This window comes from Grammomys surdaster, unplaced genomic scaffold, assembly GCF_004785775.1.
Source record: "Grammomys surdaster isolate TR1022 unplaced genomic scaffold, NIH_TR_1.0 309, whole genome shotgun sequence".
Classification (NCBI taxonomy): Eukaryota; Metazoa; Chordata; class Mammalia; order Rodentia; family Muridae; genus Grammomys; species Grammomys surdaster.
Window position 1 is genome coordinate 1,304,272 of NW_021604728.1, and position 23,604 is coordinate 1,327,875.

The following is a 23,604-nucleotide window of genomic DNA, read 5'->3' on the forward strand; positions in this document are numbered from 1 at the left end:
ATCGGGCTTACTCATAGAGCTTGGATGGTTTCTTACAGGGATGTGAGTAACCTCAAAGCAGCAGCTATACCCTAGAATGGATGGTAACTTATGTATAGCTACATAGATGGAATCTCGTCTTCCCACATTCACTGAGCCTTCTTACTCTAGCCCTTCCACATGCTATTGTAGAATTACATACAAAGATGAGAGTTCATGACTTCCCCAACCCATCTTTCTGAGAGAACATCAATAATCAATAGGGCCACTCATGATGGTCTCTTGCAAGCCAACACAGCTGATCTGATGAAGATGGCTGCTATTTTGCCTGAAGGACCACATTGTACAACAATATGTCTGTTAAAAATTTAACCACAGGGCCCATGTGATAGCCTAGTTAATTAAAATATTTGCCTTTATTTTACCTGAGTTTAATTTCCGTGACCTACATGGTAGAAGGAGAGTTATTACTGTAACTCTCCATCTGTCTGTCCGTCCATGAATCTGCCTGTCCTTCTATCACTGTAACTTATTCGTAGTAGTGATAACAATTTGTGAAAAAAGTTGTTTTCAGACTTCTACATGTGAGTTGTGGCACATGCATACCTATGTCCTTCCATCTGTCTGTCTGTCTGTCTGTCTATTGTGGCACATGCATGCGTATGTCCTTCTATCTGTCTATTTGTCTATCTGTCTATCTGTCTATCTATCTATCTATCTATCTATCTATCTATCTATCTATCTATCTATCTATCTCAGTCTCACTCAATTTTATTTCTTAAGAAGAAAATGTTACCCATACTGGACATGGTGGTACATACTAAAATCCTTGCAATCCAGATGCTTAGACAGGAAGATGATGAACTTGAAGCTAATCTGGGTTTGTGATATCCTGTTTTAACAAAACCCAACCCACTGCATGTGTGTGCTATTATTACATGAATGTAAAGTGATAGCATCTTGTTCTGTGCTGCAGAGTGTTGATGTGCTTATAACCCAGATGTGGACAAAAATGCAACCTATTTTAGTGTTATCTCTTAGGTTAGAATCTGGCTCTTTTTCCTACTCCTGAAGCTTAAATGTAAGAGAACTATATCTACTGGACCTAACATGAAAAGAAAAGAGACAGCACTGCAACTTGATTGCTCACTTTTTAGTATATTTCCTATTTAGAATATTTTTTTCTCATGGAAAATTCTCATTTGTTGTTTTCATCCCTGTGAAAATTTTTGTTAAAATGGTTTAACTTAAGCTGTCTTGACTTTTAGCATTTAACATCCTTAAAACAAGTAATCAGGGCTGGAGAGATGGCTGCTCTTACAGAGGACCCAAGTTCAATTCCTAGCAATCACATAGCAGCTCACCAACTGTCTGTAACTCCAGTCTCAGAAAATCAAGAGCTACCCACTGGCCTTCATGGGCACCAGGCATGCAAATGGTACACACACATATGTGCAGGCAAAACATCCATATACATAAAAATTTTTTAAAGTATATTTTAAAACAAAACATTGAATATTGTAGGAAAACAATAGACTGGATGATGAGCCCTGCTTCATCATCTGAGACCTTCTGGGGGACTAGGATCTTGCCAGGGGACAGGTAAGAATGGGACACCTCTTGAAAGTCTCTCATGAGGCAAGTCACGGAAGCTGTCAACTCTGCCTGTTGTGGTCTGGAAGGACAGACAGTAGGGATGAGTCTGAGAACGGTTGAGAAAGGTCTAGGTTGAATATGGTGCGAGAAGCAGTGGCAGACAGAGGGATGCACCACAGACTCCAGGGTCCAGGAGAGCAAAGATTGGAGAGGGAGTGACAGAGTGACTTAGGCAGGTGCTGCTTCTCTGGCTACCCTTTGGACACCTGTGCCTGGTACTGGCTTGTGTTTCTAGGTGACGTAACTGTTACTTCATCTGTATATGTATACACATTTTTTCCTTTTTTTATTTTATAGGCTTGTCAGTGGCAATTCTATTGAAGAGAAATTGTTAAAAAATGGAACTAAAGATTTGATCCGGGAAGTAGCTGCTCAGGGAAATGACTACTCGATGGCATTCTTAACTCAGGTAGTTCTCATTTGTTAGGAATCAGTCCTCAGTGACTGCATATGATTACATAGGGAGACTCTGTCTTACTTCCCAACTTCCCTCATAGTGAGGAATGCTACAGTGAACAGAATCATCATTTTTTTTTAAATGTGAATTCACTAATGAGGGATGATTCTCGGGTGGGTTTTTATACTGCCCAAGCCCCAGGTGAGATTCAGGATTGTGTCTGTTCCTGGAAGTTACTGTGCTTATTATTTGTGTTTAGCGAACTATCCAGGAGCTGTTTGAAGTCTACTCACCTATGGACGATGCCGGCTTTCCTGTGAAAGCTGAGGAATTCGTGGTGCTTTCTCAGGAACCGTCTGTCAGCGAAACTATCGCACCCAAGATTGCAAGACCTTTCATAGAGGTGAGAGGAAATCTGGTTTACCATAAGACTTGTTTGACAGTGAATATTCTATTTGAGTTGTGACTGTGTGTGCTTTCCCAGTATGGTTGTGTGCTTTCACTCACCTGGCTTCTGAGTGCTCAGTCCTTATTCTCTCTTGATTCTCCCCTCTGTTGATCCTGAAGCCTTCCTGCCTTCCTTCCTGCTCTGTCCCAACTGTAAAGAAGTATCAAGTGAATGGAGGAGCAGATGCTATTAGTCATTGTCCTCTTCCCATTAGGACTTTCTGAGCCATATTTGATTTCTAGTATTGACTCAAAGAACCATACATCCCATCTGGCCCCCAAACACTCTCCCTGTAAAATACACAGCTGACTTTGAAGACTTAGATGAGACCCCAGAATGTCTGTGTTTGCTACTTTTCGTGTTCCTTGTTGGGGGTATAATATTCTGGATGCATGTAAGGGATATTACTGTTTGAGTGCAGGCACTGGAAGGTTTGGAGTTGCACACATGGGTCCTGTGCAGCGGCCATCTTTATAGGCATATAGCTGATACCTATCAGGACTACTTATATATCCCCTTTCTCTTGCTTCTGGCTTGATCAAGGCCCATTTTACCTCAGGGGCCTTACTTTGAGTATCTTCCCCATGGAAGCTGCCCCACCTCTGATTCTGCTGTTTGTCTTGGGAGACGACTGACTTGTTGATTGCTCTTTGGCAAAAGGCATGAATGATGGTGTACAGCAATGCCCTGATGCGCTACTGGCCTGTGCTTCATTCCATCAAAGCTTTACCAACAGTGGTGATGGCCAGCTACTTTCTGATTCTAAAACTGAACTATTCAGAAAGTCTCTCCTTTCTTCAGCCACTTCTTTCCAGAAGTGACTACTCTTGTGGCATCCTTTTACAGTTGTCCATCTTGAGCTGGATATGAATAGAGTTCTATGCTTTGGGTCTGCTCTTTGTTTCATGTGTCTGCCCCCATTCTTTCTGAGTAATAATATTTATGAACTTGCCACACTGTTCATCAGACCTGTGTATGGATGACTTTATAGTGTCTTGTGTGAGTATGTACATATATTCCTACTGAATGTAAGCCTTGAAGTGGGGTCTCTGGCCAGCATATCCTGCATATCCAATTAGTAGAAAGAGCTAAGCAGTATGCCTCAGTGGCATCTGAGTGCTGCAGCTGCTGTGGACTGCCCAGGGCTTCAGTTAGATGTTCTCTCCCTTAAGCTGTGGTCTGTATGGTAGATTTATTTTGCATCTTGCTATTGAATAGTGAATCTGAACACCTTTTTCATGAGTTTGATGGCCATTTGACTATCTTCCCCCTTGCCCCAAAGCTGGTGATGAAATCCTAGGCTTCATATAAGTCTACTACTGAGCCTTCCCCCAACTCCTGGATAATTTTTTAAAATTTCTTGGTCAAGCAAGTTTTGGATTTTGGAGACTTTTTTTTTTTTTGGTTTTTTTCAAGACAGGGTTTCTCTGTGTAGCCCTGGCTGTCCTGGAACTCACTCTGTAGACCAGGCTGGCCTCAAACTCAGAAATCTACCTGCCTCTGCCTCCCAAGTGCTGGGATTAAAGGCGTGCGCCACCACTGCCCGGCTATGGAGAATTTTTTTTAAAGAATGTATTTTATTTTGTAATATGTGTGTGTATATGGATGCACATATGAGTGTGACTGACTGCAGAGACCAGAAAAACGAGTCCGTTTTCCTTGAGCTGCAGTTACAGGCTGTTGTGAACCACCCAAGGTGCTGGGAACTGAATTCAGGTCCTCTGAAGACCAAGTGCATCATCTCTCCAGCCCAGCATTTTCAAACGTGTGTGTGGGGAGCAGGAGATATTCTGTAAGTGGGTCAGAGAACAGCTTGCAAAGAGTCATTTCTTTCCTTCTACTGTGTGTCTTGGCAACAGGAACCTTTACCTGCTAAACCATCTTACTGTCCTCTGATGGAGGTTCTTTTCTTTTTGTGTTTGTTTTCTCTTTTTCTTATTGTCCTTTTGGATTCTTTGTATTTATGGGCTCAGGGTAGCCATACCGTTGTTCTTTATCTTGCTGAACAGAGGTTCCTAGACTTGTCATCACCATCAGGGCTTTCTGTATCCAGCTTTAAAGATCCTCCAGATCACCATGGTGCCTTCCTCTGTTGTCTTCTGGAAATGATTTTTGTGGGTCTTGTGTATGGTCATCTTTTAAGTTGTAGGTTTTGCCAAATTATTTGAAAACTGGCTGCATGGGTTTTTGTTGTTGTTTTTTACCATGGCTATATTGTCTTACATGTGGGCACCTCTTTTACAACCCCAGCCATTATTAGGTTTGTACTCCTGAGTGCTTAGGAGGTGAACAGTGTCAGCTTTTTTATGTACATGCCTTATGTTCTAATGAAGTTAGCTGTCCCTTATATGTTCTGGGCACCTCTGCTACAGTTTTCTGTGTACTTCCTTCTGGCCAGACTGGCTTTTTGTATTTGGATGTGACAGTTTTGTTCTCCCTGTGTTCACAGCTGTGGTTGGTGCCATATAATCTAGGTGTGAAATGAACCCACACAGCACCTTCTTGTTCTTAGCGCCTGTAATCTTTGGTAGCCTCATTTTCCTGTTTATTTTGGCATTTTACCATCCTTAACCCATGCCAGTGTTTTGTTCTTCCATGGGACTTTCCTGTCTAGCTTGATAGTAATTTTACAAGGTCTAGAAAGTTTTAGATCCGTCCACATGTCTATCATTGGAATACCTATTATCTAGCCTAATGTGTGAGATTCTTAAAAGAAGGGAACTACCTCTGGAGGCTTGCTGCTTGTTACAGTACACACTACTTCATTTCACAAGTCCACCTTCAAGTCTCAGTGCAAACTCCTTGTAGGCCCTCAAGAGCATCGAGTGTCTGGAGGAAGATGTGCAGAGGTCCACAGAGGAAGCTGTGCCTGGGTCCAGCACTATAGCTGTATCCTCAGACTCAGATGGCTCTAGATATGATGAGGAACCATCACAGCTGGAGGAGCTGGCTGACTTTATGGAACAGGTTTGGGAATTTTTTTTTTTTCTCTTTAGAGCTAAGATTTTTAACATTTTGAACCCTTTTGTAAAATATGTTGTTTTGACTAAGCACAGTTACTTTTAAAATTAAATGTTGGTAAAAGATTTTATGAGGAATTTTATTGATCTTTATTAAGTTGCTACTAACCCAGTTCAAAATGTATTTTTGAAATAGCTTACACCAATTGAAAAATATGCATTGAATTACTTGGAATTGTTTCATACGACCACTGAACAAGAAAAAGAGAGAAGCAGTGAGGTAAGAAGATCAAGTTTTGGTTAGAGTGACACAGTAAAAGCAAAAATTCTCAGTGCAGGATTTGATTTGAAGGGACTGTGACTTCATGAAATCAAGGGACATGCAAATCCTAGCAGTGCAGGCCTCACTGAGACTGCCATCTTCGAAGCCCTGTGCAGGCAGCTGGGTTGCTTGCTTTTTACCTTGATATCATTGCACTTGTTTGGAAGCAGCTTGTGTGCTGATTGAGGGTTCTATGTTGAGGGGCAGAGCATGTGTAGCAGTAAGAACTGAGACTTTCCTTTTTGGAGATAGAGCTCCACCATGTGTGTGCACAGTGGCTGAGTGAGTTGACCACTAGGAAGAGATCAGAAACAACCTGCCTGCTCTGATCTCAGAAGTTCTTTTCCCTATGCTTTTTTCTGGCAGGATTTGGTGATGGCATCAATGAAGGACTGGGAAACACGCAATGCTAGAGCCCTGCAGGAAAGGGAAGCCCGGCTGCAGCTGGAGCAGGAGGAAGCAGAGCTTCTCACCTATACGCGGGAGGATGCCTATAGCATGGTAAGCTAGCCTCCACTTCTGAGAAGAATGCTCAGCTCCTTTCCTCACCTGACAGCTGTGCTGGAAGCATATTCCTGATAACTGACACTTTTTTGGTTTCTCAACATAGGGTTTCTCTGTGTAGCCCTCTCTAGCTGTCCTGAATCCAGCTCTGTAGACCAGGCTAGACTGGCCTCAAACTCACAGAGATCTGCTGGCCTCTGCCTTCCAAGTGCTAGGATCAAAGGCGTGTGCCACCACTGCTGGCAATAATTGACACTTTGAGGTCTTCACTGATAAACTGACTCAACGGATGGGATGGGACTTCTGGGATTTAAATAAAACACAGTTTTAAATCCACAGTCACGATTGAATTTTGATTTGTGGCATGTAACATGAAGCAAAGCCTTTGTTGTGTCTCAAACTTGTTTGTGTTCCATAGGAGTATGTCTATGAAGATGCCGATGGACAAACAGAAGTCATGCCGGTATGTGACCCCTCTCCTGAATTCCTGATCAAGGGCCAAACTTTCCCATAGCTTGGCAGCTCATGGAACCTGCTTTGTCTTTACAGCTCTGGACACCTCCCACCCCTCCTCAGGATGACAATGATATCTACATTGACTCGGTTATGTGTCTCATGTATGAGACCACACCCATCCCAGAAGCTAAGTTGCCTCCTGTTTATGTGAGGAAGGAGCGCAAGCGGCACAAAACAGACCCCTCAGGTGTGCACCTCACTGACTTCTGCCTCCAGGAATTGCCATGCTGATGAAAGGCTAAGTCACTGTGGCTCTTCCCTCTGCTGGAATGGGAGGAGGGACCCACCCATTGTCTCTTGTACTATGTTCCTGGTTCTCCTGTCTTAGGGGAAGAGGTTTGATGGTTACAGTTGTTAGTACTAGAAAACCACTGAGAGGGTGTGCGCCATGGCACGAATCTACACTCACAGACCTTGGGATACTGAGGCGGAAGGAAGGATCATAAGAGTTCCTGGCCAGCCTGCTTTGAAAACTCAAAATAGATAAATAGTAAACTTAAGAAACCAGTTTTGCCTTCAGCAGTTGTTTCATAGTGTCTTATATTACTGAACTTTGCTCCTGTTCAGCTGCAGGCCGGAAGAAGAAGCAGCGGCATGGTGAGGCAGTTGTCCCACCACGATCCTTGTTTGACCGGGCAACACCTGGCATGTTGAAAATCCGGCGTGAAGGAAAAGAGCAGAAGAAGAACCTGCTGCTGAAGCAGCAGACACCCTTTGCCAAGCCTCTGCCCACCTATGTCAAGTCCTCAGGGGAACCTGCTCAGGACAGCCCTGACTGGCTCATTGGCGAGGACTGGGCCTTGCTACAGGTAAGTGTCTATGTTATCTTTGAGTTGAGCATTCCTATTTGTTTGTTCCCCAGCACTGGCAATTTATAGTGCTGTGTGGGATGTTTTTGACACATTGAAAGACGTAACCAATGCATTTGAAGTGTGTTGACCTGTGTGCTATGAAACCTCAACCTCCAGGCTGTAAAGCAGTTGCTCGAGCTGCCCTTGAATCTCACAATTGTGTCACCTGCCCACACTCCTAACTGGGACCTTGTCAGTGATGTTGTCAACTCCTGTAGTCGAATCTACCGTTCTTCCAAGCAGTGCCGGAATCGTTATGAGAATGTCATCATTCCCAGAGAGGAGGGGAAGGTGAGCTTGGACTCCTTGGTCTTCCTGGGAAGGTCTGGCCTCTGCATTGACTAGGTCTTGCTGGGCATTGCTGGGCAGTGTACCCATCCTGGTAGACTGTGATGAAGTTAGCCTTCTTAATCAGTGAGGCCCACATGTACATAGTACCTGGCACACAGTGCGAACATTCGTGGAGCGTCAGCCACCTTGCCCTTGAGACAGGGTTGGTGTTAGCAGCATATGAACCAGGTGCCAGCATCTGTGCTGTTACTGCAGTATGAAGAACGACACCATCAGTCCTTCATCATAGCTAGTTTTTGTTACTAAGCTTTGGATGAGTGAGGGAAAAGCTCTTCTTTGTATTTGGTAACCAGTCCATTTAAAGAAGAGTCTGCTTATACTTTCTGTGCTGTAAGCACAGTCTCTTCCTGGGATGACGCTGAGCATTGCAAGTATTTATTGACTGAAAATATGACAAACCATTGTGTCCTTCATGTTAAGAAACCTGCTATGGTTTGCATCCTGGACAAAAATGAGTCGGTGCTGCTGCTCAGGGACATGCAAGCCTCTAATTGACTTTCCTCCTTCCTGCTCTGTGTCTGTCTGTTTCTGTTTCTCCATTTGGCTTTCTTTTCTTTACATAGTGCCCTCTTTTTCTTTTCATTTTTTTTTTTCTTCTTTTGGCCACTTAACCCTAGTTTTTCTGTACATGTCACACCGGCTTTTGCAAATGTTCAGCCCTGTTGCTAAGGCAGGTATGCAGAGAACACTGTCTTTTTGACCACCTCAGTATGTCCATTAGATTAGGAGCCACAGCGATGTTGGCAAGACAGGCATCTAGTCCTTGTTCGGTACAATTTGTGAAAATGACCTTGATGTTAAGAGCCATGTGTGCCCTCGGGACGAGGATGCTACACTCACCTCACTTCTGTGACCACTCTTTGAACCATTTCTTGTCATTTCTAAAACACTTGTCTCAGAACAAAACATTTGTTTGCTTTTTTTAATAAAAAAGCAAGCCTTCCTCATGATACCATTCTGTGATTCCTCTACCGTAAAACTTCCTGAAATCTCACATTCACTCTTTTATGTTCTGGAAGCATTTATAATAATAGCAGCCATTACCTTAATATTGAAAAAAAATAAAGCTAAAATATTTTCTTCTCTTATAGCTGATTTGTGAAGCTAATCCAAAGAAAAAGGCACAAAATATTTATAAGGTACGAGGAGGTGTTCTGAATGAGATGGAAAGCTTTCTGTAAGTGCCTGTGCAAAGGAGCACAGTGAGATTCAGGCTGAGCCTGGACTGTAGGATCAGAAATACAGCACTTAGGGTTTTCTCAAGTGCCTTTTATTCCTATACAATAGAGGTTTTGCTTCTTCACCTGAAGGAACCACACAGTGATTCACTGAGACCCTCAGGGACATTGTGAAGCCTCCCTCTTGTTCACACCCTGTTGAGGCTTGTAACTTGGTGACTAGATGCCAGTAAGCATAGCTTGTGTGTGTGTGTGTGTACATATAGCCCTGGAGCTATTGTTCATAGCTAGAACCAACCAGGGCTTTGTTGCTGAACACATGTCCTTCCTGCCTTTGGCCTTACCTTGCCTTCGCTCTGGTGGTGGGTGTGACTCACTGGCTCTTACTTTCCCCTCTCCCTGCTTCCCTTTGTTTAATGTTGTGGTTGTTGTTTAAATTGGAGAATGCTTACATTGGGGACAGTGCTCACAAAGCTGGTCCGTGTACACATTGGTTTTCCTAGTTCTGCCTTTCCTTGGCATTCTCTCTGAATGTAAGGCATGCCTGCAGCAACAGATGTGTACATGTGTTCATTTGCCTAAGTATATCACAATTATACTAGGTATAACTGACTTCAATAATGGAGTTAGTCAGGGTTCAGAGATACCAAGAGGCAGAGAGAGTCCCGGGCCAGGTGGGGTTGTGAGCTCTTGTCTCTGACCTTGCACAGACTCATCTCTTGACTTTGTATCTGAGGGGAAGTGTTTGGGTGTCTGGGTAGCAAGTGGACAATTGTTGAATGTCCTTTGGTTTATCTGCAATATAAGCAGGGAAGATCATGAGGTACAAATGATATCACAGCCTTCAAGGAATGCAGTCTTAGGCATCCCTATTGCCCTACTGTTTACTGTGGGTAGAAGGTATCTGTGTTAGATTACCACTGCCCTTCAGTGTCTGTGGGCATTAAACTCAACAGCTGAAGACTTGCAGTCAGCCCTACCCTGTCACCTGCCATGTGTTAACTCCAGGGTGTGACTCTGAATATTTTGTGCAACATTTCTCTCCTCAGTAAAGGGGGAGGCTCAATTCAACAAAGGTTCCTAAGGATTAGGAAAGATTGCCAGGTACCAGCAAATGGTGATCACTCATTGTTGCTGCTGTTGTATTAGGTTATCTCAGAAAGGAAGGAAGGGAATGGGACTTGGGTGTAGCCCTTGGAGCTTAGACACAGGCTTCTGATTCAGCAAATGCTGTTTCCAGAGTAGTTGTGTGTCAGGCTGATGGTCTAAACTTGATGTGCTCCTCTCAATTTTGTTTCAGAGTAAGAACAACCGTCCACTCCGCACAAGCCAGATTTATGCTCAGGATGAGAACGCCACTCACACTCAGTTGTACACAAGCCACTTTGAGCTGATGAAAATGACAGCTGGCAAGAGAAGCCCCCCAATCAAGCCTCTGTATGTTCCCTGGGCTCTCACTGTGTTACTGAAATTGTGTCAGCTTAGAGTCTGCTGACTGAGACTTGGTACTGATTGGTTGCCCTTGTTCCATAACTGTTCTCTTGTTTCTCTGTTGCAGGCTTGGCATGAATCCCTTTCAGAAGAACCCCAAACATGCCTCTGTGCTGGCAGAAAGGTACACATTTTTTGCCTTTGAAATGAGTTTGTGTAGTTACTTTAAGTTCAGTAGAATACTGAACCCTAGTATAAAACAGCATGATCTAAGCTTTAGCCATGATGGTACAGACCCTGAGTTTGAGAAAACTTGAGGTCTTATGCCCTTGATCAGAGTTTGTCTGGGGTAGCCCCTGCTAGATAGACAGGCTCATTGAGAGTCATGTCTTGCATTTATGAGGAGTCATCATCCCCTCTAGCTTTGTAGCAGGGACTTTGTCCTCAGGTATAGCTAATGTGTTCCAAGGCTAAGAGAGTGATTGCAAGGAAGTTTCTTACCAGGTTTCTCTGCCCTGTAGCTACAACTTTTGTTGGTTGTACCATAAAAGGATATTAAGATGAATGTACTTAGTTATTCAAATAAAGTAAAAAGAAAATAGTCAGTGGGTGGATGGTGAAATGGGAAGATGAAGCTCTCTTTGGAGCTGAGCTGTAGGCTGGATACGAGCAGTGCTTTTATATGTTCTCTCTGGGATAACTAGGAAGGACATCAGCTTGAGTGAAATTGCTGCCTCTTTGTCTTCAACACTAATTGTGTGCAAACTGGCCATTTCTTGTCCAGCACCTGCTTTCCTGTTAAATCCTGTGTGTCTCCTTGTCACATAGCTGTGGGAGTGGTCATTGCCAAAGAGTCAACTCATGGCACATTTGCTGAGGGCCAGTAGCAGTACTGGGCTTCCCTTTAGCACTGCCCTGTGTGACCTGGGCTGTTGACCTCTCAGTGTTCCATCTCCCAGTGCTGGACCACCATGTGGAAACTTGAAGCCCAGGCCTGCTATATTTCTTTCTGATAGGGATTACCTTCAGAGATGCCCTATATAACTCATTAGCTGTCTGCACCTCTGCAGCAATGCTTATTGGTTGGGCAAAACAATGAATTGATTCAGCTGTTGTTTTGTTAATAGGTCAAGGGCTAGTAGAGCACACAGTGTTTAATGAAGGATGCTGGTATGCCTTCCAGAGGACTATGTAGCATAAAAGAGGAAAGAGAGGATCTTCATAGATAGCTGTGTTCTGTGTATAGTATAGGACATAAAGAGATGCTTAGAGTTTGGGAAGCATAGTTTCAGGTGCTAAGGGTTGTTTAGTCACCTCCTAGGAAGGTGGGTTGTGAGCTGGGCCTAGAGAGGAAACTAAAGACAAAAGAGACTCAGAGTCACCAAAGCAGTGTAGGCAAAATAGAGAGTGTGCTGCAAGGGCAGTGAGACTTCCATGGGCTGAGCAAGGCGCTCACATGACTAGATGTGAGCATTGGTGAGGTCGCCTTGGCCCATTATGTAATTAGCTGGGTGAGACCTTACAGCATCTGCTCTGCGGTAGGAGGGTTGTCTATTTGGTGGGAATAGGAGGTGGTTTGGCATTTGTCCAGTGTTTTGGGATAACTTTGGACAGGTTCTAGGCTCTTCGGTGGGCTATGGAGGACGTGTGGAGGTATGTCTGGGCAGACCCACAGAGTTACTGCCTGATAGTAGATTCCTGAGACTGCAGAGAGTACTGAATCTCATGTGTGCTGGGGGAGGTGGGGTTTTATGATTTCTTTTTGAGACAAGGCTTTGGTACAAGCCAGCCTTGAACTTGTGGTAATCCTCTTGTCTCAGCCTCAAGAGTGATGGGAATCCTGTATAGGCAGGTGTAAGCCACCATGTGCTGTAAACTGCTTTTTATTAAGTAAAAACCTTTCACTTTTCACTTGAGCGTTGTTGTATGACCTCTTTTGGCATATATACATTCCCATCATTCTCTCTTTGTACATTATTAAGTCAAGTCGGGCTTCCTTTGTTTGGGGGGGTGGTTTTGGTTTTGGGTTTGTCTCTTTTGGTTGGTTGATGGTTTTTATTTTATTTTATTTTATTTTATTTTATTTTATTTTATTTATTTTTAGAGGCCATATTTCTCTGTGTGTAGCCCTGACCATCCTTGACAGGTTGGCCACAAACTTAGAGATCTGCCTGCTTCTGCCTCCTAAGTGTTGAGATTAAAGGAGTGTACCACCACTGTCCGACTGTTTTTTAACACAAGCCTGAAATATAGTCAGTCTGGTAGCTGAGACTATGACAGTTACTATAATAATTGAGTAGTGTATACAGTATACACCTTGGACCAAAACACAGCTCATACCCTGGGCTAGAATGAATGTGACAAAGCACATTTTCAAAGTATTGTCTGCAATATATAGTTTAAAACTAAAGAATTATAGGGCTGGTGATTGGCTCAGAAGATAAGAGTTTGGTTCTTAGCACCCATGTCATGTGGTTCACACCTACCTGTTACCAGCTCCAGGAAATCAGTGCCATCTTCTGGCCTCCATAGACACCTGTGTGCATAAACTCAAACACATATACACAGTTTACAAAGTTAAGTCTAGGGGCTAGAGAGATGGCTCAGCAGTTAAGAGCACCAACTGTTTTTCCAGAAGTCCTGAGTTCAATTCCCAGCTCACAACCATCTATAATGGGATCTGATGACCTCTTCTGGTGTGTCTGAAAACAGCTACAGTGTGCTCGTATAAATAAAATAAAAAAAAAAATTATGTCTACTTAAAAAAACAAAAACCTAATGAATTGTTTCTGGAATTTTTCAAGCAATATTTTTCAACACAGCTCATGTATGTAACTGAAATTGTAGATAAAAGAGCTTTTTAACTTTGGCTTTTTACTTTTAAGTGGAATCAACTATGACAAGCCACTGCCTCCCATTCAAGTTGCATCTCTTCGTGCAGAGCGAATTGCAAAAGAGAAAAAGGTATGGTGCCCTGAAACTGGGTCCTCTCAGAAACATACTGTCACCCTAAGCTGGGTCCAGTTCCTTTAGCAGCAGCTTTTCTCACCCGGTCCTTTTAGGCTTTGGCTGATCAGCAGAAGGCACAGCAGCCACCAGTGACACAGCCGCCTCCTCAGCAGCAGCAGCAGCAGCAGCAGCAGCAGCAGCAGCAGCAGCAACAACAGCAACAACAACAACAGCAGCAGCAGCAGCAACAACAGCAGCAACCCCCGCCACCTCCACAGCAGCCACCACCACCAGTGCCCCAGCCACAAGCAGCAAGCAGTCAGACACCAGCAGGGCAGCCTGCTGTCCAGCCCCAGCCCCAGGTCCAGGCCCAGCCACAGCCTGTGCAGCCGCAATCAAAGGGGCAGCCTACAATGACAACTGTGGGCAGTGCTGCCGTGCTGGTGAGAGCCTCTAAACCCACAGTCTGTGCACCTCCCTCTGTGAGAACTCAGGGTGCATTCTAGTCTGCATTTTCAGCTGACTGAGCCATCCTTGATGGCTTGGGAGGGTGAAGCCACTCTTTGGTACGAGGATAAGGACTAAGGAGAACCTGGGTCCTATAGTTGGGTGTAGTTACACATGCTTTTAATCCAAGCTTGAGGGAGATTAAAACAAGAGGATCGTGAGTGTGAGTGCAGCTCAAGCTGTAAAATAAGACCGCAACTCATGCAAAAAAAGAAGCTACGTTCTGTAAAATAAGACAGATGAGCTTGTTCCTGCTCCCTACAAATGGAAGAGCAGTGCCTTCTGGGTCACTGTACATTCACAGTCACCACCTGGGGATGTCACTGACGCTCACCTACAATCTCAAGCTATAAGTGCACAAACAGACAAAGGAAATTCAGAGCGTGACCAACACAGGAATGCTGTTACATATAGAGGCCAAAGGTTTTGAGTGGTGCTTTCAGGAGCCAACCACTCTTCGTTTTGGGATGGGCCTTCAAGATTTGGCTAAGGAGACTGGCCATTGGACCCCAGAGATCCTCTTGTCTACACTTCACCAGTACAGGGATTACAAGCACACACCACTACTTGGAGGTTTTTACATTGGTGAGGAGTTAAACTCAGATTCTCGTACTTGCAAAGCAAGCACTTTACCAACTGAGACATTCCTCAGACCTTGAGTCGTTAACAGTGAGCTGTGGTGGGTTTGTGTATGTGTTTGGGTAACATTCTCCCTTCACTCAGATGATACATCTACTAAACACTATACGGTGTGGGGACTTTCAGAGTAAGGTTGATGGGCAATATCGCCTGCCCATTGAAGTTTGTCTTCCTATGTAGACTAGAGTAATGGTCACAGGAAGAATTTGGACAGTGATTGGTTGGTAGGAAGATAGCGAAGAGGTGGCATTTGAAAGTTGAAGGCGGGAGCTGGAGAGATGGCTCAGTGGTTAAGAGCATTGACTTCTCTGCCAGAGATGCTGAGTTCAATTCCCAGCAACCACATAGTGGCTCACAACCATTTGTAATGAGATCTGACGTCCTCTTCTGGTATGTCTGAAGACAGCTGCAGTGTATTCATATAAAATAAAATCCTTTTTTTTAAAAAAGAAAAAGAAAGTTGAAGGCACTGGTGAGAAGGATGAAAGCAGCTGGTACAGAGGCTTGCATGTGGCCAGTGTGAGGGATGGGACTCAGGGCTGAAGATAATGCATGTGGTGAGGGGCACATGGGAAGGGGAGCCAGGCTGGAGACAGCCCTGATGGTGAGCAGACTGAAGGCAGCCAAAGGAATATGCTCTGGGATTTGCATTGGCTGATGATAATTGATTTTGCAGAGCTTATGCAACAGAAGGCCTCGCTTGAAGTTAACCTGAGTTTCTGTTTTCAATAGGCAGGAACCATTAAAACATCAGTCACTGGAACAAGCATCCCAACAGGTGAGGAGGGTGCAGAGGGCTTGAAAAGAGCTCAGTCTTTCTCCTCTGGCCTCACCCATGTCTTCCTCTTTAGGCACTGTAAGTGGAAATGTGATTGTGAACACAATAGCTGGTGTCCCTGCTGCTACTTTCCAGTCGATTAACAAGCGTCTGGCATCACCTGTGGCTCCAGGAGCTTTGACTGTGAGTTGTTCCCGTGCTCAGAGAGCATACCATGACTTGTATTCTGGGAAGACTATTTGCTTCTTGAATGTTCCATAGATGAGAAAAGTAACTGGGCTAGTTTGAATTTCATCAGTAAACAGCTGGTCGGTTTGGGAATCATCAGGTGTTAGGAAACTGTTCTCTTTTGTATTATTAGGAAGGGATGAATGTTGTCATAGGACAAGTTTTCAGAGAGGAGAGAGGTGGTATATGAAGAAATAGAAGCCAGTCCCCTTGGCCCAGGTGCCCTTACCTGTGTCTCACTCTATCAGTGGGAAGCAGAGGTGACATAGGTGCCCTGGTAGAGCGCTGTGCTAGAGTGGGGCTCAGAGCCTTATGAGGAGAGCAAGCAACCTGATTCCCCAGGGTAAAGGCAACTGGGCAGGAGAGAGCCATCACAAGCATCAAGGTATACGTTGGCTGTGGGAAAATGATCCCCCTAGGTGAAGAGGAAATTCCCTCTGTGGCATAGCACAGGGCGTGTGGCCACAAAGTTTTCCTAGTGTCAGCCACCTGCTTTTCTTTTCATAGCTTACAGTCAACATAAAACACATTGCAATACACTTGATTCTCTGATACCAAGCCTGGAAAGCAGCCAGTCTCTTACATAAGAAGTGATATCTCAGAGATCTAATGCTCTTACAGCAGCATGCTGTGTCCCTCTGTGGTTTAGAGAATACCTTTGTTAGGAAGATGTTACGCAATTTCTCTGATATACTACAGAAGTAGACCCAGAAATAGATGGAGTTAGGGAGGGTGCAGAACTATGTAGACAGACATGCCGGTGTGTAACCAGTGGGTTTGCTGAGCATGCCAAGGGAAGCCAGGAAGGAAAGGACTGTCCACCAGATGACACCAAAACAGTTGGGGAGCCGTACACTAAAAATGAATCTTGACACATACTTCACACTTTTGTTTTTTTATACCTCTGCCTCCCAACTGCTGGGATTAAAGGTTTGCACCACCATGCCCAGCTGAATTCACTTTGCGTGTAGCAAGCCATTGAAACTATGGACTTCTGGAGGGAAACATACATCTGGCCTTACAGTGGGCAGCTGTGATAACATTCCTATGTTACCTTTCTAGACATCTGGAGGTTCTACTCCTGCTCAGGTGGTCCACACTCAACAACGAGCAGTTGGTTCCCCAGCCACTGCCACCACTGACCTGGTGTCCATGACAACAACTCAAGGTGTTCGAGCAGTCACTTCCGTGACAGCCTCAGCTGTGGTCACTACCAACCTGACTCCAGTGCAGACCCCAACCCGCTCTTTAGTAACCCAGGTGTCTCAAGGTAAAGGGGCTTGGTGTTTCCCTGAGCCAATATCCACTATCAGAGCTTCAGTTTGCAATTATTCTCCAAAAGAGTTGAGAATGCCCTAGGTCTAACAAGCTAACCTCTCTATAGCTACAGGGGTTCAACTACCCGGAAAAACCATCACCCCTGCTGCCCATTTCCAGCTTCTTAGGCAGCAACAGCAGCAGCAGCAGCAACAACAACAGCAGCAGCAACAACAGCAGCAGCAGACTTCCCAGGTGCAAGTTCCACAGCTCCAGAGCCAGGCCCAGTCTCCTGCACAGATCAAAGCTGTGGGCAAACTAGCACCGGTAAATATATCCTTTACTGTAAAGTCACAGGCATTTCTTCAATTCAGAACCTATTTTGCAGAAATCCAGCATTGCCTTTAGGTAGAGAGCCTGCTTTTTTGTATTTAAACAGCTTTCCGTCCAGTAAGGTTTCTAAGAAGCATTGAGAAACCTTAGTTTCCTGCTGGAAGTGCATTTTGAATCCTATGCAGTGTATTGCCACAGCTCATTTTCCAGAAGACTAAAATGTGAACCATTCTTGGAGGATAGTACAAAAGCACTCCTCAGTGCTCCTCTTCAGGAGCAGCTAGGTCATAGTATACCTCTCTTTGTTGCTTGTTTGAACATTGATGTTTCTAGTTCTGCCTGTCTGCTATCTTGCTGTCTTTTGTGCTAATGTGTTTCCTGTAGAAGGCAATGCTATGTCCTTGCCACAAATGTGGAATTAAGAGTATGCAGCATCAAAAGAAACCAGAAAAATACATACTGTGTGAACAAGAACTTTTCTATTGATTCCTACTGACTACTAGGCCTGATCTTTTGAGCTGCTAGTCAGAGGCTTGACACACTAGAGCTGAGGTGCAGCCACCTCTGTGAAACTTGAGAAGGATCCAGAGATGTATCAGTTGTCCTGTGTTTCTTTTTTGACTGTGTCCTCGGTTCTACTGGGACCTCTTAGTGTGTTTATGACTACTTTAACCTTGCTCCTTTTGAGAAGTGGTGATCAGGTACCAGGGTTGGGAGCTACCCAGATATGTGTGGCTACCACACACGTCTTTTTTTTTGGGGTGGGGGTGGGGGTGGGTTTGAGACAGGGTTTCTCTGTGTAGTCCTGGCTGTCCTGGAACTCACTCTGTAGACCAGGCTGGTCTCGAACTCAGAAATCCGCCTGTCTCTGCCTCTCAAGTGCTGGGATTAAAGGCTTGTGACAATACCGCCTGGCTACACACACATGTCTTAAATCATTTGAAATGCCACAAACTATGACATTCAGCTCCTCATTCAGCAGTTATGTTTCAGGTCTCCCCACAGCCCCCCAAGGCTGTGGCTGCTGAATTAGACAGCCCTGTCTAGCCCTTTTCTTCCAGTAAACCATAGTAATTCTTCTCAGGTCTTTAAGACCAGCAGAGGCAGACTGTATGATAGCCATAACTGTCACTGAGACTATTCCAGTTAGCATTTCCCACCCAGAGCAACCAGGAGTCCTGCTCATTCTCATTCCTTTAGTCTTCACCCACATTCTCCTAATTCAGTTTCAAATCAATTGTCATGTCTTATATATCCAGAGAGATCTGTTAGGAACAACTCATACATTTGGGAGGTGGGAAGGTGATTTTTTTTTTAATGTTTTTTGATAATGTTCTTAATAGCTTTGTTTTTGAGTCCGGTGGTATCGTGTAGCTGTTGTTGGTCTTTTTTCTTCCATTGTGCTAGAATTACAATCTTGAGCCACCATGCCCAGCTCATTATCTTGTTATCTTGATATTTGCACTTCTTTGAAAGGCATAAGATTTATTGCCAAGTTACTACTATTGATGGAGTTTAGTTTCAAAGTCATTAACTGTTTATTTTGACTGGCTGTGATAAGTAAGAACCTGGAAAGCTTGCTTTGAACTTAGTGATCTGTCAGAGTTGCTATTCCTGGTTTCTTCAGTGAAGTACTGCTTTTCATTCAATGCCCACTTGGCAGTGCAGATGGTTTTTCTGCATATCAGCTAATGTACCTGATGCCTCAGTAGAGGCGGAGGGTGGCTTATGGTTAGCTCATGTGGAGGGCATGTCTTATTTGGGTTTCAGGAACACATCATCAAGATGCAGAAACAGAAGATGCAGCTGCCACCACAGCCTCCACCACCACAGGCCCAGCCTGGTCCCCCACAGCAACCAGCGCAAGTGCAAGTACAGACTCCACAGCCCCCACAGCAACAGCAGAGTCCTCAGCTTACCACAGTCACAGCCCCACGGCCTGGGGCTTTGCTCACAGGCACCACAGTGGCAAACCTCCAGGTGGCCCGACTTGTAAGTTCTAGTTCATATATGTGTTGTCCAAAGTACCATCTCTGCATTTCCCCAAAGCTTTTTTGCTTTTGTTATTTAGGTTGGTGGGGAGACATGTATCTAGGTTGGAAACTCTGTAGAATCAGTTTTCTTCCACCTTTATGAGAGTTACAGAGACTAAACTCAAAGTGCTAGGATTGCAGCACGCACCTTTACCTGCTGAACATTTGATCCTTAGAGGGGATGAGATAATTAGATTTGTGGCAGGTTGTGCCAGAGCTTCTTACAGAACCAGCGAATGTCACCAGACCTGTAGGGACGGAGTGGTTGGGAATAGCAGAAGGTGAACAGCGAAGGGAGGCAGAGCACACTAGCTGTCCTGTTCTTTGCCAGGGAAGGGAAAGGGCAATACCAGTAAGGCTAGTGTACAGGACCACAGTGTGTGTATGTTACAGGCACACAGGTTCCATGGCCAGTTCACTAGTGATCACTTGGCACCAGGGAGAGGGAGCCTTTGAAGGTCTAATTAAGGAATGTAGCAAGAGAGTGGTGTCTGGGGAGATGCACACGCTGTGGTCAGTGTGCTTGGAATTTTCTGTGTCGCAGCAGCCAATAGTGGGTGCTCCTTGGAGGGCTTGCCCAGTCAGTGGTGCCCTGGGAGCTCTGCACCAGTCTCTGGGTATTTTGTATTGAGCTACCTTTTACAAATGAAGGAATTACCTGCTTGGATCTGACTTGGCAAGTGTAGCTTGAGATAGGGCCTCGGTCCCAGGTACTTGGGCTCTACCCTGTAAGTCTTTGTGAGAGGCCCCTCCACCAAAGAGGAAGTCTGAGGATGACTTATTTCAAAAAGAAGACTGTTGTGCTTGTGTTTACAAAACTGCGAATCAAGGGAGTGGTAACAGCTAGTAGGCAGAAACTTAATAAGCTGTTGCAGAGAGGACTGTAGTGATTAGGCCACGCTCACATGCTCATTAATACAATAGTGCTCTTATTTCCTACAAAAATAGTGGGGCTGTAACTAGAGTTATTCAGAAGGTGGGTTAGCAACTAGATTAGTTCCTTTATTTTCCTCCTTGTTGTTATATCTTGGTGAGAGTTGTAGCAGTCTGAGAAAGAGGAGACAGGTAACATCGCCTCTGCAGTTGGAGAGCAGAGACAAATGTTGACATCATCTCATCAGGTTCAGTCTGGGCTCCCAGTCCACATCTTCCCTAAGGCCTGTCTTCCCCTCTCTCTGCAACCTCCATTACAGTCTTTCCCAGAGGGTCATCTCCTGGGCAGTTCTAAATCCAGTCAGATTGACAATGAAGGTTAACCTTTCATCAAGGACTTTAAAAGTGGCTGCTGTAAAGGGAAGAGGCTACAAAATACAAGTGACTCATTCTACTTCAGCATTTTTGCATGGATGGAAAAGATGCCTAGAAAGCCAAATGTCATTTTCAGTTTCCTGTGTGTGGGCACTTTAAGACTGTGGGTAGCTTTTATTTTCTTAAGCTTCTTTTTGTTGATGTGTTTGTTTGGATAATCTCTCTATATACAAAAACTGACTCATTTCCATTGTCCTTTTGTAGAATGTAATTTAAGGAGAGAAGTGTTTGGTAGCAGTGTGGAAAAGTTGTAGGATCAGGTAGCCTTGGGTGGTTGTGGCAGTAATCTTGGAGAGAAGGGAGCAGAAGCCTCTGATGGAGAGTAAGTGGCACATGACTGGTAAGAGATGTCTTTGAAATCTCACGGACATCAGAACATGGCAGCAGGGCTGACAACCCAAAGGTCTTGTACAGATTCTGTCCCCATGTATCTGTTACTGGCAAGCAGAGGTCCCTGGGCTGGCCTTGTGATTTTAGATTTTCCACTTAGTCCATCTTTGTTAATTTTCTTGACCTCTGGTCAAAAAAAAATGTTTTAAAAAAGTAGGAAAGAAAAGACATACAATGTCTGAATTTCTCTGGATTCTCCTGTTATTTCCACTGTTTAGACCCGAGTCCCTACTTCTCAGCTGCAGGCACAAGGGCAGATGCAAACTCAGACGCCCCAGCCTGCTCAGGTGGCCTTGGCAAAGCCTCCGGTGGTATCTGTCCCAGCAGCTGTGGTCTCCTCGCCAGGGGTAACGACCCTGCCTATGAACGTTGCAGGGATCAGCGTGGCAATTGGACAGCCACAAAAAACAGCAGGTACCTTCCTGCAGCCTCCTCTTGCTGCATGCCTTTCTCAGGTGGCTGTGTGGTACACAGGGAGGTTTTTCTGGTGGAGATGGTCACTGCCTTGCTCTCTCCTAACACTAGCTTTACACATGTCCTAGGGCTGAGTGTAAATTCTCTTGGTTTCCAAGTCCCCAGTTTTGGCCCTTGCTTTTAACCATTAACATTCTGACATTTTCCACATTTCATCATTTATGAAATAGAAACACAATGTATATCTAGAGCCTGCTTAGTTTGCCTTAGGACAATTTTAGAACTTCCATCTTTTCTGAACAGAACCTGTATAAGCAGGGAGCCCTTGCCAGGACCTGCCTAACTGACTTCTTGTTGTTGTAGGGCAGACTGTTGTGGCCCAGCCCGTACATGTCCAACAATTGCTGAAGCTCAAGCAGCAGGCTGTCCAGCAGCAGAAGGCCATCCAGCCACAAGTTGCCCAAGGCCAGGCTGCCGTCCAGCAGAAGGTTTGGGTTCCTTGCGTGAAATTTCACTTCAGTGCAGCTTTGTGCTAGGGAGGAGGGTCCAGTGTAATTGAGCCTTGTTGGGTGGAGGTGCTAATGTGGTTAGTGTCTCGTTTTCCTTTTGTTTTGAGATGAATGCTTATGTAACTGATGTTAGGGTAGGTGGGCTCAAGCTAGGCACCAGGTATGCATTTTTCCACTGGGACTGTGGGTTCAGGGAGGAGACACTGCTTCTTGTATGTAGTGACTTACTGCCATAGGTATCACCCAATGGCAGAAAGGTAGGGCATTGCCAGGATCTTGGGATGGTCCTGACCATATTGTCTGGGAGGTGCAGGCCCTTGGCAGTTGCTGAGGCTCTGAGTAGGAAACCTAGTCTTCACCTGGCTGAGCTTCTGCTGTCTCTTTTCTTTAGCTGACCACCCAACAGATCACTACTCAGGGCCCACAGCAGAAGGTCGCCTATGCTGCCCAGCCAGCCCTTAAAACTCAGTTTCTGACCACACCCATCTCCCAAGCCCAGAAACTGGCTGGGACTCAGCAGGTGCAGACTCAGATCCAGGTAAGCATGGTACTGTGTGCAACTCCATGCAGATGGAACTGTAAACACTTGTTGTTTTCAAGATCTTACCAGGACAGACACTGAGACTTCCCAGTCAGATATGTGTATACACACACACACACACACAGAGAACTTTCCATGTGTTTACATTTCTGTCTTCTGGCTTTAGCTGTCAAATTACACACACTTTGCACACATTTTTGGATTTCAGATGCATGAACTTTGCCACCACAGGCTTTAGGATCCTCTTTGTGCATACTTGAAGTTACAGAAATATCTGAAAACACATAATTTGAAGATGGTTTCATATTGCTCAGACTGGCCTTGAACATGCTGTATATATAGCCCTTGTTGACCTCAAACTGGCCATCCTCCTACCCAGCTTCCAGAGTGCTGGAGGTTGTAGGTGCCACTGCAGTCTGTATGGGAAAGTTTTATAGCTTTTGTGATTCTGAGAATTCAACCTTCAGCCTCATGAGAAGAGTTTCATTACTGAGCTATAGCTTCAGCTTTTAAAACGTAAATTTTGACAACAGCAAGAGGCTTTTGCAACAAATGTTTTTTATAAGTGAGCTCTTGATTATGATGGATTAAACAAATGACTTGAAAGTCTCAGTTCCTGTCTTGGTGAGGTCTCCTGGTCCACTTAGCTTGCTGACTAAGATCCAGTGCTGCCTGTCCAAGAACTCGGGGTGCTAATGTTCCAGTTCAAACTTGAAGTCACATTTACTAAAAAGAGAAAGTTAAAATATGAAACTAGAATCTTCATATTTTATGAGGGTAACTCAGTTGGTCTTCACCCTCCTAGGATCCTGGTGGGCACACTTGAGATTGTTTCTCCATATTACCTGTTATATGTTTGCTTGAAATACAGAGATGTTTATGCATTACTTTGAATTGTATGCTTACCTTGTTTTGTCAAAGGTTGCAAAACTTCCTCAAGTTGTGCAGCAACAAACACCTGTGGCCAGTATACAGCAAGTTGCATCAGCTTCTCAGCAGGTAGGCTGTGCAAAGACTTGTGGTGGGGTCACAATTTATTGGAAAGTTGTAGTTTTTATCCTTCAGAAGCAGGGTGCTAGTGATTAGAGAATTGCTTTTGGTTTTTATAATGCACACAAAAAGATG

At 44.6% G+C, this 23,604-nt stretch overlaps 1 protein-coding gene across 1 annotated transcript in view; it reads left to right on the forward strand.

The window, feature by feature from the left end:
• Ep400 (E1A binding protein p400) overlaps positions 1 to 23,604 on the forward strand; it is a 107,646-nt gene that overhangs the window by 81,930 nt on the left and 2,112 nt on the right. Inside the window, exons 31-52 of the mRNA XM_028777403.1 lie at positions 1,933 to 2,044; positions 2,292 to 2,435; positions 5,289 to 5,447; positions 5,637 to 5,720; positions 6,129 to 6,263; positions 6,685 to 6,729; positions 6,816 to 6,969; positions 7,350 to 7,591; positions 7,751 to 7,924; positions 10,463 to 10,599; positions 10,721 to 10,777; positions 13,479 to 13,557; positions 13,656 to 13,985; positions 15,421 to 15,466; positions 15,540 to 15,649; positions 16,757 to 16,964; positions 17,079 to 17,278; positions 19,055 to 19,276; positions 21,234 to 21,429; positions 21,793 to 21,917; positions 22,330 to 22,476; positions 23,401 to 23,478. Coding sequence (XP_028633236.1) covers positions 1,933 to 2,044; positions 2,292 to 2,435; positions 5,289 to 5,447; positions 5,637 to 5,720; positions 6,129 to 6,263; positions 6,685 to 6,729; positions 6,816 to 6,969; positions 7,350 to 7,591; positions 7,751 to 7,924; positions 10,463 to 10,599; positions 10,721 to 10,777; positions 13,479 to 13,557; positions 13,656 to 13,985; positions 15,421 to 15,466; positions 15,540 to 15,649; positions 16,757 to 16,964; positions 17,079 to 17,278; positions 19,055 to 19,276; positions 21,234 to 21,429; positions 21,793 to 21,917; positions 22,330 to 22,476; positions 23,401 to 23,478 — 3,184 coding nt within the window. The remainder of the gene's footprint in view (positions 1 to 1,932; positions 2,045 to 2,291; positions 2,436 to 5,288; positions 5,448 to 5,636; positions 5,721 to 6,128; positions 6,264 to 6,684; positions 6,730 to 6,815; positions 6,970 to 7,349; positions 7,592 to 7,750; positions 7,925 to 10,462; positions 10,600 to 10,720; positions 10,778 to 13,478; positions 13,558 to 13,655; positions 13,986 to 15,420; positions 15,467 to 15,539; positions 15,650 to 16,756; positions 16,965 to 17,078; positions 17,279 to 19,054; positions 19,277 to 21,233; positions 21,430 to 21,792; positions 21,918 to 22,329; positions 22,477 to 23,400; positions 23,479 to 23,604) is intronic.